The sequence below is a fragment of the Lentinula edodes genome (assembly GCF_021015755.1).
Source record: "Lentinula edodes strain Le(Bin) 0899 ss11 chromosome Unknown C8R40scaffold_33, whole genome shotgun sequence".
Taxonomy (NCBI): domain Eukaryota; kingdom Fungi; phylum Basidiomycota; class Agaricomycetes; order Agaricales; family Omphalotaceae; genus Lentinula; species Lentinula edodes.
Genome location: NW_025764339.1, coordinates 140,233 through 156,977, shown reverse-complemented (window position 1 = coordinate 156,977; position 16,745 = coordinate 140,233). Strand labels below are relative to the sequence as shown.

Below are 16,745 nucleotides of genomic sequence, written 5' to 3'. Positions count from 1 at the left end.
AAGGGCAAAGAAATTGAGAAAGGAGTTGGGATTGGGTTAGATCAGAGTTATAACCACGAACTAATCCGTAAACCATTACGGATGTCCGTCCATGAACAGCAAAAAAGGAATTAAACTTGGAAGGAGAGGATGGGCAACATACAGCTACAAGTCCAGAGCTAGTACCAGCGATATAAAATTTCCTGTTCTAATCTTTTGTCATCTCTACTCGACAACTTCTCTTACTTCTTCCTCTTATTCATTTCTTCCCTAATGACAAAGTCCTCATGCTATCTTCCAATAAAGCCGTCATGCTACAGCTTTTATCGCAATCTGATGACGCCAGGGAAGAAGAGGGCAACATGGGCGTTGAAGGTTCCCGCTTGGTCACACGCTGAACCGGCTCGTCAACATCAACAACCTTGATGACCGCCTTACCCTCAAGAACCTTCCTGACCTTATCCGCATCCCATGGCTTCATGTGCGAATGGGCGCCCGACCCAGACGCAGAAGGTCCAGAAGAGCTTCCAGAAAAGGCATCCCAAAATGCATTCCCCAATCTGCGCACCAATGTCTGAGAAGCTGTACTGGCAAGTGCGGCGTACATGACGTTCTGGGCTTGTTGCATTTGTTGCTGTTGTTGTTGCTTTGACAACGCAGGTCTGCTTAGATTGGATGAAGATGGGAGAGACGAATGTGCTGGTATAGCGGGGAACGAGCCTCCAAAGGCATTCGGAGTTGAATGTTTCCCAGCGAGCAAAGCGCTGAGTGTGCTGCCCATTTTGGGTGGCGGTGGTGATGGGAGATTCGGCTTGTTGGAGTTCACGAAGTAGGCTGGCTTGAGCGATGTTGTCAAGTTGTGATGATGGTGGTGCGAGTGAGGAGACTTTGCGCCCGGTTGATGTGAAGGAAGTGTGAACGGAGACGAGTAAGACAGTTCGCGTTCGAGGGCTTTGCGCTGTTGAGCATACGTAGAAGAATAAATGTTGGGTTGAGAGGGTTGTTGTGGAGGGGACTGGTTTGGGTGGGAAGCTTGGTGAGATGACGAAGCAGCCATCTTGGTCCATAACTGCATTCGATATCTATACGACCGATTAGTCAGATAAGGATGATGAAAAAATAGATAGAGGATATACTTACGCATCCAGAGACTTCATTGTAAAGGGATTCGTATCGACGAACCCTTCAAATCCATTATGAATTCCAGCACTAGGCGACATATTGTCCTCTTGGTGAGCACCAGCTACATTCATCACAGGGTTCATATTCTCTTGCAGCAGTTTTGGTGAAGCTTCCGGGGAGCTCGATCCGTCTCTCAAGTTGGCAGCATTTGCTGCTAGAACATCTCGGACCCACTGTCCAATACTTATGTTAGTTCCGTCGACGTTCATGTTGGTGTTAAGATCAGGCATCAACACAGTGTGGACCGGTGTAAAGCCACCACCCATACCACCAAAGCCAAATCCAGCTTGTGAAACACCGCCCCAGAAACCAGCGGCATTGTTGAGGCGAGGGGAGGTAGGGAGGTCTTTCTTGATGTTAGGAGTAAGAATATTAGTGGTAGCATTGGACGTGGACGCCGAGGGTGCTGCGCCAGAGGCCGCGGCACGCAAAGCCAACTCTTCGGCTGCGCTCCTTTCAGGTAACGGCGCAGGTGGTGGGAGGTTCAAATCATCGATGGTCAAACCGGTTGTGACTGCTGCGCTATTCAAGTTCACATCAGCACCACGGATGATAAGAGCAGGCGACGCAGAACGAATGAGAGACGATGACGAGGATGAGGGTGACATTGGTGAAGTTGCGCCACGGCCGTCGAGTAACGCTCTTTTGAGTGCCGCAACCTCCTGTCTAAGCGCTAGGTTTTCAGACTGGGTAGACCCGAGTTCAGATCGAATAGCTTGAAGGAGACGGTCGCGCTCGGCGATGTCCATCTCAAGGGTAGAGATATACTCTGACGATGAAAACAAGTATTAGTCTATGAAGCTCGGAGATCCGACGATTCATACCTTTTCGCCTAACTCTGAAATTTCTGGCGCTAATCTTATTTCTCAACTGTCGTTTTTCTTTGCTTGACATCTTGGCGAAAACCTCTGGGGGTGGACGCCAGTCCGCTGGCAAATCATCATCATCATCTTTATCCCTGTCATCAACTTCTTTTAAATGCGAAGTTGTTGAAGACGAAGGAGATGCGGCGGAGACATTCTCCTTGTTACGCGACAGTAAAGACGCGGCGGACGTAGAAGGGGAATACGATGAAGTTGATGACAGGGAGGAGGGCGCAACAAGGACCGGTAAGGGTATGGGTACAGTAGCAGGTGCCGTGGTGGGAATGACAACTCTTTTAGTGACACCACCACTTTGCACAGTTCCCTTGCGCGCTTTACCATGCCCACCGACTTTGACGGGAGTAATCGTTACGGTTAACTTCTCCTGTGCTTCCTTTGTCACATCGGCGGCATCTTCTGATGTCTTTGGAGATAGGGCTTTGGACTGTGACCGAGTCTTCTTCTCGTCACCTATGATAGGAACAACGGCATGTTCCGTCTTTTGCTCTTTATCCTCGTCATCACCGAAATCAGATTGGACATGAGTGGAGGGTGAGTCAACAAGCTGGGGATCGATAGCCATGGCTACCGAGCCGGAACCAGGCGAGAAAGATGTAGAAGGATCAATTGTCAGACCGCTCACGCCACCGATACCGAGGGCGCTCATAAAATCAAACGGCGAGCCAGTTTCAAACGGAATCGAATTGGTCGAGGGATCAACTTTCATTTCCTCATCTAAAAAGTTGAAGAACGAAGGAGTTCCACTACCGCCACCAAATCCAAACCCGAAATTATGGTTTCCGTCAGCGCCACTTAGGCCACCAAGAAAAGAGTAAGGATCGACAGCAGGGAAGGAGTTTTCAACCGGTTGTGGAGGAGTGGAAAGGATTTGGGACAAAGAATCCGAATGAGAGGAGGGCGAAGAAGCACGCGAGGAACCCTCAGGTCCAGGGGACATGGCAGCTACCGACGTCGATGGACCGAAGAGCTCAGTATTGAGGTACTCTTCGAGGTCACTGATGTTTGTAGGTGCAGATATAGAGGAATTACTGGGATTGGCGACTGGGTCGACGAGCATCTTGTTGAACAGTCAACAGCTGTGATTATATCCGGCTCTATGTCTGTGGAGTTTGCACAAATTTCAAAGATTAAGAAACAAGATTCTGAAGATGTGATATGGCTGATGATATGAACTTTCTTTGTTGGGGAAGGAGTGGTTGGTGGATGGTATGAAAGAACGGCACTCTGGCCAGCCGCCCAAAGGCCCTCAATTCTCACGGTCAGTCACGCCGAAAGCCGCGTAAATGTTTTCGGCTGACATTTTTTCGATGCCGTTATCAATTTCAAATTTACTATAAGGCCTTCGACATCCTTCCATGTACCTCGTTCCAAGACGCTGCCAGTTTCAACTTTCACGATGGGTCCTATTCGGAATCCGCCGCTTTACTCGAGTCCTCCTCAGCTGAAAGTAGGACAAAGCATAGAATAATACTGTGTATATCTTTTGCTTTTTTCAGCTTTTCTCCCCAGGCCATCCCTTCGTGAATCGTAAGCTAATATACTTCCACAAATCTCGGTTCATTATTGCTTTCGTCCATCGATGCCTTTAATCTATCAAGATCTTACGAGCTTTCTGAGGGTTGAATTCCGCCTGCGTCGGATCCCATGATGTGTACAAAAGGTGTACATGAATCTGTTCTCGCACGAATAAGGTTACAGATTCAATTTCAGTTCACCTGTATCCCGAATTTATGTACAGTCCGACTTGGATTCTGTGAATCAAGATATCAGGCTTCATGTACTGCTATTATATCTTACTTTCCACAGTATTCCGACGTCTTATCGATGCTTAGATGCCTCCAATAAGTCAAATTTTCACAACCTCGAGATATGCTCGTGTTCTGTCCGTACGCTCATATACCCGTGGTGTGTGTATTCATCGTGTGCAGTACCTATCGATGGGGTTCATTCCTGAGAGTTATCGATCGATGAGAACTACCCATCCGCGGTAGCTGACCTTCCCGACCTTCTACGCAAGAAAGAAATTGGACCAACACTTGTTAACATCCTGGCAGACAGGTTGTGGATCGTGAACAGCACTCGAATCGTTGAGCTGTTTTTACATGTAGAGTAGGACTATGGATAATATACCCTAGTAGATACGCCGATAAAGAATTCATTCTGTGGTTTGGTGTAAGACAATATGGGTACTAGTACGGTTCGGGTTCCTGCGTTACTGAGTATTGAGGGCAGGAATTTCATGATATTCATGAATTTGTTGGGATCGTTGTACCTAGCCAAGATTCGCCTACATATTCCCTGTAAAGTATGGAAGTTCCTTCGATAGGAGTATTATTTTGTGTAGTGATGCTATATAATACATGGATGTACCGTATTTGAAGAAAAATAGAGTAATGACAGCGAGGAACAGTAGATAACAAAGTAAATAAGTCAACCCTACCTATCGTATTCTATTCTCATTACCAGGAGGAACCACCTTGTCTGCTGAAGTTGCGTGCTTTATATTCGCGTGACTTGTGTTCGCGATTTGGATCACTGAACTTCCCTCCGTCTTGGTTGTCGCCGCGAGACCAACCGTTACTGCCACGATCGACATCTGCATCTCTGGACCAATCGCCACGACTCCGATCACTATCATTCGACCAGCTCCTCTTCCTACCACTTCCATTCTCGTTTACATCTCTCGACCAGTTGCTGGCACCCTCTCCGGCATCCCTGGACCGGTTCCTACCACTATCCTTCGGGCGTCCACTGCGCGGTCTTTCAATCCCCATCCTCTCTTTATTTCTCACGGAATTTCCTCTCAATTGCCAATGTTGTTGATTTGGCAGGATAGGCCTTGGAGGCTTCGGGTTCCTTGGTCCTCCGAGTCCCAACTTCGCCAGAAATGCGTAACTGACAAACGGCGCAGCTTGTAGCCCACCAACTTGTACACTCCAATCCCGGCATCCCTCCAATATAACTCCTTTCTCAACGCGTAGTTCATCAGATTTAGGAAGGTAGTACCCAAGCATGGACACGAAGAGTTCTCGAACAGCCTCTTCCTCAAATCGTGACATGATCTCATCAGGAGCAGAATCGAAATCCGATAGGCGTGGAGTAAAAGGTGTACGGATGCCTTTATGAGAATTGGGTTCAGAGTCAGCTTTCTTGGCGAGTTCCTCGACCTGCAGCTTGATCTCCCCAGCTGTTACAGGTTTAATGGGTACTTCCGTCAACTGCCACGTGATGAACCCAATTTCCCAAGGGAGCAAAACCAAGTCACCGCGACCTACAACACCACCTGTACGACCGGTCCTACCAATACGATGGATATACTGAGTGGTCGAGGACGGGATGCCGACTTGAATGACACGAGTCACACCGGGATAATCCACTCCCCTTGCAGAAACATCGGAGGTGACGAGGATCGATGCTGGGGATTTTTCCGTCCTGAATCTCTCAGATGCAAGAATACGTGACTCCATTGGACGCTTCGAGTGTATTTCGTGGACAGTTGTCGCAACGGGGAGCAAGTCCCTCGATAGCTGACTAATGACCGTAGAGAAAAGCTGCGTCATCTTTGTCGTTGGCAGAAACAAGACAATCTTGGACTTCGGGTTCGTTAACTGATCGTGAGCAATGAGCCTCAGGATATGCGGAATTTGTGCGGAAGCGTTGGGGAGAACAGTGTGGTACTGAGGGACGTGGGCGTGAACGGGAGAGTCATCGGATTTGACACAGTCAATGAACTTGTAGTCTTTAGCAAGCACATTTGAGGCGACCTGACGAATCAAGGGAGAAACCGTGGCGGAGAAAAGCAATGTTTGACGTGTCGGTGAACGAGGAAGCTCATTCTGAATAGCGTGAATGTCATCTCGGAAACCCATGTCCAACATGGTATCAGCTTCGTCGAGGATGAACTAAGTCAAAAATAAGATTCATAAAACGTCGGTGTAGAGAAGTTTAGAACGTACAGTCTTTGCAGTCTGAATGCTTCTTAGAACTTCCGGCTCAGATTCCATCAAATCCCTAAGCCTTCCGGTTGTTGCGACAACGACATCCCGACTACCTTTCATCCAATCCCGCATTTGAGTTCGTTTATTCATACCACCAGTAAACAGGCGGACTTCCATTCCCTTATGATGATGAAGTAGCTTCGTGGCCTCATTCGCAATCTGTGTGGCAAGCTCACGAGTAGGACTGAGAATAAGCACGCCAACAGTCTCCCTCGAATACCTTTTTCTGACCCTCCGTACCAAGGCATCATCAGACATGAGCCCAGCATCAAGCAAAGCCTGCGTCCCTGATTGTTTGATAGCCTTTTCACGAGCTTCGATAGCAGGAATAAGGAATGCAAGGGTTTTGCCTGTACCAGTTTTTGCGCGAACAAGAAGATCTCGTACGTGCGGTGTTTTGGGGTCGTACGGATAGGAAATTTGAGGAAGATGAGAGAGAACTTCTGTTTGTACGGAAGTCATGTTTTTCAGCCTCATTGGCTCTCCAACGATAGCCTGGTATGTCTGGGGTGAAATGATGTCTTTCAGACTTTCGAATGGACGAGTGGAAGGAGCCGCGCTTCGAGTAGTTCCAGACGCCACCGGCGCCGCTGCTGTGGTCTCGAAGCGAGAGGCCTCTATGTGAAAAAAATCCAACCATTAGAAGCAAGTTCAACAAACAGAAGTACAACGTACTAAAGCCGACATGGACGACGGAAGCCCTCGACGCAGCTGTCACTTTAGTAGACGAGGCTTTGAAGGCTCTCGCCAGAAGTGACGTGGACATTTTGGGCAAGTATTGCCTCTCTAAACGAATCCCCACAATAGGGAACGAGTTTGACAGACGAGGAAGGAAAATTTGGGTTACATAGGACTCACGTGAAGGTCGGGCCGCTATGCGCGACACCAAAACTCACCAAAAAAGCTCAAAAAAGTAGAAAAAACTTGGCACTGCCAGCAGACGAGTGAATTTACTTGTACTGTCTACATTACATACTGATACTTAGTACATGTCAAACTCCAAGGAACGAAGAAAGGTATGATGCATGAAAACCACCACTGGTAGTAGATATGAATACAACCCAATACATAACTGATAAATAATCCCATAGTGAAGTACAATGGTTGATAGCGGAATGCAAATAGTGGTGTAATGCGAGGAGGGATGAGAAAAAGCAGGAACACATCATAACGATCGTAAAAGTGGTATCCGACATGCGTGTAGTGCAGCTCGGAGTTCAAATTTCAGAAGAACGTAGGAGGACCAGCGGCACGTATATTCAAATTTCAATCCTCAAAATCAGGACAAGGAAGGTTGTGACTTTTCAGCAGCTGCCTAAGCGTCAGAGCTCTAGTCCGCCATATTTCCTTCTCGGTCCTCAACTTCTCCACCTGAACCTCTAACCGCTCTGTGTAAATCATTTTCCGCTTCCTGCTCCGCCTCGCGGCCCTTGTGTTCCTCCTCTTCTTCCATTCCGTGCGTTCCCTCTCTGACGCATTTGGTGGGAGAGGGTCGTCGTCCGATTCGTCGTCAATGTCGTCTGGAAGTGCTAGGTGACGTGATGCTGGTGACCGACGGGGACGAGCTGCCTGCGGTAGAGGAATGTCTGCACTAAGTGGAGAATTAGGAGACCCATGTCTCATACCGATGGCACCACGACCGGTTGAGGAGGTAGGGGAAGTAGAGGGTGGAACCTGTTGTTGTAAACGAGATACGTTGGAAGGATTCACAAAAGTGTGGTGTGAAGTGGATAGTGATTCTGGATCTATATATGAGCTCTGGGGATCCTGTTGTGATTCAGGTATGTATGAGCTACGGCTGGTACCGGAGAAAGGCATCCGGGAGGACTGTATATACGCTGCCGTTCGTGAATCATACGAGCCGGACGCGACAGCTAAGTCTTGCAAGTCCGCTGTGCTATAGTGGTGCGTGTATGAATACATGTTGCTATCCATGACGCTTTCGGCGTACGCGTAACTAATCCTTTGGTTGAAAAGTACTGTTTCCTCCGTTTGCAGGAAAAATACAAGTCGATAAACTGGAGAGCAAGGGGGAATCACGGGTACTACGAGGTGAGGTCGAGTAAGGATGGGTTGGGGTGAGTCGCATTGGAAAACTTGACTTTTATACTACTGAAAAGCACTGGTGTCGGCAAAAGAAAACAATTCATCTATCACAGCCACGACGACATTCGAAGTTAAGAGGCTGTGTCAAAGGGCGTGGGAAAAGTGACGTGCCATACAGAGAGCTATGTCGATCGCGACCGCGACGCACTGTGCTGCAGGAAGTCCCGTATCTTGTATCGCAGCCGCACGTAGAGCATAGGTTTTCCTCGTTGTTTTTGGAAAATTTGAGGCCCTTTTCCGCTAAACGCAAATCACCTCTGGTCAAAATTGTTCTGGAACTGGGATCGGGGAGATGAGAACTCACAACAAAATACGGCTGGTCTTGCGAAAGTAAAAACATAAAGTATGGGAGATTTTTTCGCCGGGTTGGGCAGACAGACACAATGTAATCCCAAATCCAAATCCAAATCAGCAATTCACAATTACGCGGGGATAAAAATAAAAGTAGATAGGAATGGGCACCTAGGCTAACACGAGCTCGTTAGTGCAATCGGAAGGATTCTTCAGAAAATCACCGAGAATGCGTGCGAGTATCCCGCCTCCTTGGCAGTGCAGCTCTGCATATGAAAGATCAGATGTTAGAACGCGACACGACGACAATGAGTGAAAGAGGGTATTAGGCGCGCAAGTACACCGCCCGGAGCTGCCGTTGAAAAGGATCTGCTTGCCGCTCCGAAATTACGGACAAGACCTAATCAATATCATGACCTCTCATGTATCGCCTTATTTCCGTCGTGGCTGGAAGGATGTATTGATATGTATTATCAGACAACTTGAGATTCGGACTCAGGATTTGAACGACCTGCGGGAGTAGGTATTGACAGATGAGAGTGTTAGACAATGCATACATTTTTGGAAAGATGACCTTCATCTTGTCTTCTCTCTTTCACTGCGTCGGACTTCGTTGTTGAATTCACTTTCTGAAGCTATGCTCTTTTGAATTGCTAAATTCTTGATTAATTAGTTTGCATTTAGACTTTGAGGGGTGGTGTTCTACTGTTATGTTCCTAGTTTTCAATGGCATAAACTATGAACTTTTTTGTTCCGGAGAGTGATATTGTAGGGTATTCCGTGGAGAACGTAATGCGATTTCCCTTCGTTGATCGACAAGCAGCTCGTACAGCACATTCGTACTGACGAAAGGGTTATTCAGGCCCAAGGCACATCAATGACTTGTGGGGGACATCACTTACATGGGTATATACTAATACCAACGTCAAACCAGGATATGTCGGACTTTAGAAAGCTCCTACAGTTTGAGCCAGACAGCGAAACCTCTGACAGATCAAAGCTTCAAATACAAGACACAACAGAAAGACATTAGACACCCACCTCAGTCCCAGGTTATAGTTCAAATCTCAGGTTGGCGTAGAGTGGTACAGGATGTGCAACGATTCTCAACGCCATATTCGACAGGGTTCAAAATTCAAGCTCTGCAGAATTGTAGTCTGGGGGGCCTTCACGCATGTCGGCACCGCAAAACGGGGCGTATCTTTACAACGAGCGGGATTCAGAACATGCTAGAAAAAATGCAACTATGATTGTCAACTTTGAAGCGTATCTAGAGCACAGAGCGGTGAGTGTCGGAGATGTTCACCCTCGTTGTTACTTGGATTTGCGGAACCTCGCCAGGTAGGAGCTATAGGAGAATAGGCTATTTCTACGGTTGCGCTTTCGACGAGACTGTGATTAGCGAAGGTGATTTTGAACGCAGAGAGAAAGTACACTGTACTAACCATCACACGGTACGATCGTCCCTCATCATACTACATGAAATGAAGTTTTCCGAGATTCTCTACTCATAGGCTGAGGCGTGGCTGGCTGCAGGAGCGAGCGGATCATTGCATGTGCTGGATCCTTGACTTGACTATCACAGTCTTTCCACCAATGATCCTTGGGATTTCCTGTGCACTAACGGAGCGGGAGTAGGGGTCGCATTGTGATTTTATTGATTGTAAATCTTCAATATATTGAACATAGCACTTTGGCTGTATTGGCTGTGCAATGCGCCCATCTTGGATTTTCAGACGCTTTCTCGGGCGAGGCGCTCTGATTCAATTCTGTGTATATAATTTAGACAAAGTGATTCCTTCCAGCTTCCAAAGCTTACGCGGTTGAGATCGGACAATTTCCTTCGTAACCCAAGACGGGGGCTACTGGAATGTCGAATTGGGAAAATGTGTGTTATTGTTGACCTCGATAACCTTTCGTTGAGTGCACCAGCCACTGTGACCTGAGAGGAGAGATGAGCTCATGGCCCGTCGAACACTACGTTTTAATCAGCTATGATTGAAGCCTGACATACACTGTTACACACACAAATACTCTTTACGTTTGATCACCCCAGATACCTGTCAAGACCCGTCTCCAATGACCTCGGGATGTACGTCCTGAGTGGCAGATAAGGCTGAGAAAATGTCTGAACTCTTCACGGATGGGAAATCACCTCCACTAACGTTCGCTTGTCACATCCTCAGAGATGCCCGAGGCACATGAGGATGCCCGTTCTCACTATTTCGAGCCTAATGGTGCCGGACCCCGGTGAACGTTCAAACGTTCAAGCTTCAGTTGGACAATATCATGATTACAGAACAAGGTTGGCGAGTTTGGTCGATAAGGTTAGGATCAAAAGTGGATCTGTCATTCTCAAGCTTGTGAAAACCCCGATGTGGGTTTTCATCCTTGCCATACTACATTGACAATAACGGGTTGCGGTATAAGAGGAATATCATACATTGTATTATCACTCATCCTCCAATTTCGTGTATATAGATTCTACGTAGATAGCTGAGAGCCTTAAAATAAAGCCACCGTAACTTGTCTCTATCTCCATGTGGAGGTAAGAGTCTCCGATCCTGACGTTACTGTCGTAGTTTCTCTATTGGGATCCGATTCCCATACGATCTATAACATAGAAACGTCAACTAAAAGACATATTTTGCCACCAAGAAGACTCACACTTCCATCAGTCTCCTTTCGAATAAACTTGTAGTCAAAGAGTGTATTGGCAGGTAGATCAATAGTCAACGTCCATACTGGATAATCCGCAGATGAGAGAGCAATCTACATAGCGATAGCGTCTATCAGAACACGCGAAATGCCAACATTATTCTCTATATGCTTACCGAATCATCAGTATCCCAAGACCCTAGCTCAGGGATACTTCCAGAGATGAAAATATTCTAGAATGGTTGGGATTATGTTAAGTATTGAAGGGATGTGGTTTTGTAAGAGCAGAACTCGATACCTACCTCTCCAAACGTGGTAGTAGCAGTCTCTTCGAACGTTACAGATACAGTTCCAGATCCGGATCCAGTGCTTCCAGTACCTGGACCTGCTCTTAGAAGTTCACAACAGGGTATTGAGAATCACTAGCTCACTTGAACCCCCAGTGCCCAAGGCTCCGGTATGAATAGCGATCGCACTCCTTGCCGGGACTGAGGCAGTGAATAATCCTCCGGATACAGTGATCCTGTTCGAGTCATACATATAGGTTAAGTACGAGTCCGCATTCATATGATATTATGAAAAACCCCACCCTGTCCCCGTACAATTTCCAGAGGAGCTGGTTCCGCTGATAACATCACAATAACTACCGGCTGGCAAGGAAGTCGAGAACGTTGCACTCCAAACTGTGTCGGCGTTGTTGATCGCGACGAATCCGAGGGCACCTACATAGCGGCGTTAACGAATATTATAGTTGCAAGGCTGAGGAAAGCGTTATACTGCCTACCTCTACCAAATGCAATTTGCTCAGACTGAGGAGAGACCCAGTCATTCAATGCTGCTGAACCAACGTTGTTCTTGAATCCGACCATGCCAGAGACAGCTACCCAGCGATGCTGGCAAATCCATCCATCGGTCCCTCCAGTTCCGCTACATTCTCCAGTACCTGTAAACAAGTACATTCAAACTGTAGACCACAAGTTCAAGAAATTGATCCTTACCACCGTTCGGCGCTCCATCATCAGTTGTGGCAAATTCGTAACTGGACAGGATTGTGACTAACGTACTTGGGTTGGGTTGGGAAAGGAAAGAGAAATAAAGGACACTCAACCGGTGTTTCCGAATGGATACGCAAGTGAGAAAATCATTGCGGTGGTGTAGGTATTGCTGGGAGATTCGTAGTTAAGTGAGCCTCCATTCTGTGGCAAACAAACATCAGGAGGTCAAAGAGGTCTCATGAATACGCATTCGTCAGCAACGTACTCGTTCCGTATCATGATTGGTGACAAAAACATTAGCGTCTGAAGAATCAATCCAACCTACAAACAAGTCATGTCAATTCAGAATGAGCTTGGGGAGGTTCCAAAATCAGGTATTACCTTGGCTGGACAAGTTCTCGAGATTAGATATTCCACCACCCAAGAATGCGCTCTGCAGGGCGGTCGTGTAACGGAACCTAAATAAGATAAAACGAAGGAATCCTGGGCAAGGGTGGTTTCGCCTTACTCTTGTACATTTCCTGCATGATAACACGAAAGGTGAGGACGGTGGTATACGGCGAGAGACTTAAATATGATTGACCTATTCCGGTGTAAAGTTCAGGAGTCACAGGCTGCCCTGATCCCCAGATGACTTCTTGAGTGAGATACAGAGAAACATCGAACTGGGCAACGATCGCTTCGATATCCGCTGGCGCTATATCTGGATAGAATGATGTGTTAGACGTCACCGATGGAAGGCCACACAAAGTGTCATACTTTTTGCAGCATCCAACCGTAACCCGTCAATACCCAATGACGCCATGTCATTTGCATATTCTGCGAGTCGACCTTGAACATAGGTGGTGTCCGTTGCAAGGCTTGAAAAACAATGTTCTTATCCACAATAAAAATCATTTCTTGCTACTCACTCAGCGAGTCCCTCCAGTTCGCAAGTCCACACCTCGACTTCATTATCGTAATTCACAATGGTGTTTCCGGGCTCTAAACCACAGTAATGGAAATCCTGACAAAAAAATGTTTCATATTGTTGGCACTCCACAAGCAATAAGAGACAGTGCTGACTTGCGCCTCATAAATCCCGGGATACACGAACTGTGTGTAGGTAGATCCGGCGACCCCGCTCCCCTCCGCGTTCCCAGTCATATGGTTAAAAATGGTGTCTGCATTATAGAATGTTCAAGTTGATGAAAGGCTCGAACCATAGAGGCAATGAACCAACGAACCTGCAATAACCAATACTCCCGCGGCGTGGCACGTCTCAATCATACTGAAATGGAAACGATGCTCATCAGGTGTTCCTGCCTGCGTATGATTCAATCGCACAATACCTTTGAAACTGAGCTCTATCACCGCGCTTGGAGGTCAAGATGTAAGATACGGGCTGGTAATCAGTCCACCATTCTGTGCCAGTGATGTGTTCTTGCGGAGGACTAGCTACATTGAAGCAATGAGTCAGAAAGGGACTTTATGCTCCATACTCGTTGGAGCAAATGACATACTTTGGACGTATCCATATCCTGCAGGGCCGAGAAAATCAGTACATTCTGTAGCGATACTAACACCACCATGAATGAGTGATGAAAAATAGAACTCGGCGACTCCCTATACCTGTCCCAAGTCCACTCGAACATTTGGACAATCGTTGATTTGGAACCGACAGTTGCGCGAACGTTCAAAGCCTCGTCATTTGTTGGTTCGAGGGGGTGAGCATAGCCTATTGATAATAGCAAAGGGACTATTAGTGTAAGCCTGAGGAAGAACGCCATAGCGAAAAAGACAACGCAAGGTTAGACTACCGACCATGCTCGTCATCTCCCTTTTAAACATGGATGAACTCCACGTCGATGGAACGCCAGAAGTTCGACGTGACTGCCATAGTGTGGAATATTATTGATATTCTTCCATATGCTTGAAAAGATGGTTGGACGAAAATAATAATATATCTATTCATTCGATATATGAGTGTCATTCATGTGACAGCAGTGGCTCGCGACTCAAAGGTACAGGACAGCTCACCTCGGACTAGAGACTATGCTAATCGGGCTGTCAACAGGTGGAAAACGCAGGAAGAACATCGAAAACAGAAATGCAAGTGATCGATATTCTCTTGACGATCCCGCCCTCTGAAATTCTGAAGAAGGAAAACTCCACAACACTTCATCAGTAGCTCACGCGAGATCTCGGAGTACCAGTACACTGGAAGAAGCTCACAGTGAACATCAGACGACCTCGAACCAGGGTTGGACCATGGACACACCCCATAAATGGCGGGGGTAGAAATCATTGCTAGTTCAAGTGAAGAATAAATAGGCTCAAATACGTGCGAGAGACCTCGAAAAGAGGATCATATCCGAGTTGTACCCCAGAGGTCGCCTAGTAGAGGTAAAATCGAATGAAACATGTGAAATAGCGATAACATTTTCGGATTCAAACCAAATGGTAGAAAACGGTAAAACGCTAATTGCGAAAGCCGACCTTCAACCTTTCGACCCACGCTCAACAGCAGACTACACAAGGGTCTTGTGCCTTGAAGAAGACACCTGGTGAATATGATTCGGCTTATAAGCTAACATTTCAAGTTTTCCGACGAAATGACGTATATACGAGTGTGATTCTGAATTGTCGACGAATTGTTTATGTGTACATAGACTGGTACGAGATTCAGTCGATTTATGACGCGAGCTTGAGCAATCACTCACCATTACCAGTCTTTACCAGTACGAAGAAAAACAAAGAGTCTGAACCTTGACATCGAACTTACCCTAACGCTCCCAATCCTCACATCTAGGTGAAATCAAGTCAGTGGCCTAGTCGAGCCAAGGAAAGATCGCGTTCTACACCAAGATCAAGGAGAGGCGAAGGGTGATGGGTGAAAAAAAAGACGCTCTACACAGGTCATTCTCTACACAGCCACTCCCGAATTGCTAGCTGAAGCTACGAGAGCTTGCTCCGGTTAGCGTAAGTGTTAGATTTGAAGGCAATGGGAGTATAGGAGTTTTATCATTTTAAAGAAAGACTAGTTCGGACGGCCCGGCAGCGATTAGTGGTTACCAAACTTGTGTGCGCGTCGCATCCATCTCAATATACAAGAATTCACTCGTTCTTCTCTTATCATTACATTCGTTTTTTGGCCCCACCCACCATTCCCTTTTTTATTTAGCTCACGCTTGGTATGTTTGGGTTCATCTCCTTCACACCCTTGCACTCCTTGTGTACTGGATTCGACGTCTACGGCCTGCTACATATTGGTTTTGGATTTCCTTTTCAAACCAGTATTTGTCTGTGCCCCGCCTCGCGGAACGTCGTTTTCCCCGCAAACTATACGAAATCATTGACTGACATTGGGTTATTACAGGATACATTTCCCTCTATATGTGTACGAAAGGATATTATCGGCGTAGTGCCTTATTGCCTTATTAGGCATGGACCGACTTATCTTGTATCTTGTCTTTTCTGCTACCTGCAGGTTCCCTTCCAACCACTGGTACAACGCATGCAGAGCTTTGTGAAATTCTCCCCAAGAAAATGCAGTAATCACAGTTGTACACGTACGTCTTCATTCCCGATTCGTTTTTCAAAGCATGGACTCCGCGCTGGCAAGCCCTAGTTACCAGAATCATGAAGTGGGCACTGCATATGAGCCTGAGATGTGTGTATATTTTTGCTCACATCATCACTGTACAGTTTATCCTCCGGTAGGGAGTGTCACACTTAGTGATCCTTGTCCGTATAAAGCGCGATGAATGCTAATGTCAATTGGGTATGTAAGCCACCCCCATGTCCAGTGGAGAAATACCAAGTCCTACATAGTTGTTGCATTGATGTTCACTGTATCCTTGGCTACAGATGGTAAGATGAAGAACCGGAGTTGTGCTGAATGACGGGAAGAGCACATATACTCGTAACTCAAATACATTGGCCTCTAGTGGCCTTTGTACTCGATAAGATAGAGAATTAGCCGGTCGGTCATTGAGCCGTCGACGTATAAGAAGGGTGTTCAAGCGCAACAACACCAGTACCGCTACTACCGAAGCTTATCAATGCAGAGTATCAAACTCATCCTCATCACTGCAATTTTCTCGCTCGCCTCTGGCTCTCTCCTTGTCGCTCGTCAGACCACAGACACTTGCGATGCCTCTAATGCCTGCATATCATCCTCCGGCTGCACTGGAAGATGTGCACCTGTCTCGTCCGGTGGAGGACCTGCTGTATGCCAGGATGTATGTGTGATAAATGGTGAAGCTGTGAGCATATTTTGTCCGGCATGTTATGCTGGAGATGCAGAGAGTACGGGGGCGGCATGTGCTATTGATGCTAGTGCGAATTGTGTGCTCAGTGTGTAATTTAGCACAGGACTAAGGAGCATGTAGGAGACGTTGTCTAGTGCAAGTGGTGAGTGGTCAATTTTCCACAGTGCCATAACAATCAAGACTGGACTGAAAATGCATTATTGATGTTACAGGGGAAGGATATTCAATACCCTAGATAGCAAACTTGAAAGACATATGTTTGTTTTGTGAAAAAAAAACGGAAGATCTCCAATCTGATTGGCTGTTATTAAGGGTTCTTGCTCATTCTCAATAGATCACTAGACCAGTTTAGGCCAATTCAGAACCATGAAGGTTTCTTTTTTTTTGCTTGCTACACTA

At 46.7% G+C, this 16,745-nt stretch overlaps 5 protein-coding genes across 5 annotated transcripts; 1 reads left to right on the top strand and 4 right to left on the bottom strand.

The window, feature by feature from the left end:
- Window positions 1-238: 238 nt before the first annotated feature.
- C8R40DRAFT_1173869 (uncharacterized protein) lies at window positions 239-3,102 on the bottom strand (the record flags this gene model as incomplete). The annotated part of the gene is made up of 3 exons (XM_046232084.1): window positions 239-1,061; window positions 1,120-1,930; window positions 1,986-3,102. 3 exons carry the CDS (start codon window positions 3,100-3,102, stop codon window positions 239-241), a joined length of 2,751 nt encoding a protein of 916 aa, XP_046083232.1.
- A 1,194-nt stretch (window positions 3,103-4,296) lies between these two features.
- C8R40DRAFT_1151588 (P-loop containing nucleoside triphosphate hydrolase protein) lies at window positions 4,297-6,983 on the bottom strand. Its single transcript, XM_046229558.1, has 3 exons — window positions 6,719-6,983; window positions 6,002-6,660; window positions 4,297-5,947 (listed from the first exon to the last, which is right to left on the bottom strand). Exons 1-3 carry the CDS (start codon window positions 6,807-6,809, stop codon window positions 4,505-4,507), a joined length of 2,193 nt encoding a protein of 730 aa, XP_046083231.1. The 5' UTR covers window positions 6,810-6,983; the 3' UTR covers window positions 4,297-4,504.
- Window positions 6,968-8,284, bottom strand: C8R40DRAFT_1118533 (uncharacterized protein). The gene is made up of 3 exons (XM_046228696.1): window positions 8,261-8,284; window positions 7,995-8,193; window positions 6,968-7,940 (listed from the first exon to the last, which is right to left on the bottom strand). The coding sequence occupies exon 3, from the start codon at window positions 7,859-7,861 to the stop codon at window positions 7,310-7,312; it is 552 nt and encodes a 183-aa protein (XP_046083230.1). The 5' UTR covers window positions 7,862-7,940; window positions 7,995-8,193; window positions 8,261-8,284; the 3' UTR covers window positions 6,968-7,309.
- Window positions 8,285-10,972: 2,688 nt separating this feature from the next.
- C8R40DRAFT_1053220 (glycoside hydrolase) lies at window positions 10,973-13,862 on the bottom strand (the record flags this gene model as incomplete). Its single annotated transcript, XM_046224829.1, has 19 exons — window positions 10,973-11,053; window positions 11,108-11,212; window positions 11,275-11,331; window positions 11,401-11,486; window positions 11,530-11,621; window positions 11,688-11,820; window positions 11,883-12,041; window positions 12,097-12,153; window positions 12,207-12,294; window positions 12,359-12,414; window positions 12,475-12,551; window positions 12,652-12,796; window positions 12,853-12,953; window positions 13,005-13,099; window positions 13,159-13,256; window positions 13,320-13,363; window positions 13,425-13,530; window positions 13,596-13,651; window positions 13,705-13,862. 19 exons carry the CDS (start codon window positions 13,860-13,862, stop codon window positions 10,973-10,975), a joined length of 1,794 nt encoding a protein of 597 aa, XP_046083229.1.
- Window positions 13,863-15,942: 2,080 nt separating this feature from the next.
- C8R40DRAFT_1118487 (uncharacterized protein) lies at window positions 15,943-16,687 on the top strand. Its single transcript, XM_046228694.1, has 2 exons — window positions 15,943-16,488; window positions 16,559-16,687. Exon 1 carries the CDS (start codon window positions 16,137-16,139, stop codon window positions 16,437-16,439), a length of 303 nt encoding a protein of 100 aa, XP_046083228.1. The 5' UTR covers window positions 15,943-16,136; the 3' UTR covers window positions 16,440-16,488; window positions 16,559-16,687.
- Window positions 16,688-16,745: the final 58 nt, after the last annotated feature.

Excerpts from the sequence above, each read along its gene's own strand:
- C8R40DRAFT_1151588 (XM_046229558.1), bottom strand. The coding sequence starts at position 6,809 with ATGTCCACGTCACTTCTGGCGAGAGCCTTCAAAGCCTCGTCTACTAAA. Across the intron at positions 6,661-6,718 it reads CGTCGTCCATGTCGGCTTTA|AGGCCTCTCGCTTCGAGACC; the intron begins GTACGTTGTACT and ends TTTTTCACATAG. Across the intron at positions 5,948-6,001 it reads GCATTCAGACTGCAAAGACT|TTCATCCTCGACGAAGCTGA; the intron begins GTACGTTCTAAA and ends TTTTTGACTTAG.
- C8R40DRAFT_1118533 (XM_046228696.1), bottom strand. The coding sequence starts at position 7,861 with ATGCCTTTCTCCGGTACCAGCCGTAGCTCATACATACCTGAATCACAA.
- C8R40DRAFT_1118487 (XM_046228694.1), top strand. The coding sequence starts at position 16,137 with ATGCAGAGTATCAAACTCATCCTCATCACTGCAATTTTCTCGCTCGCC.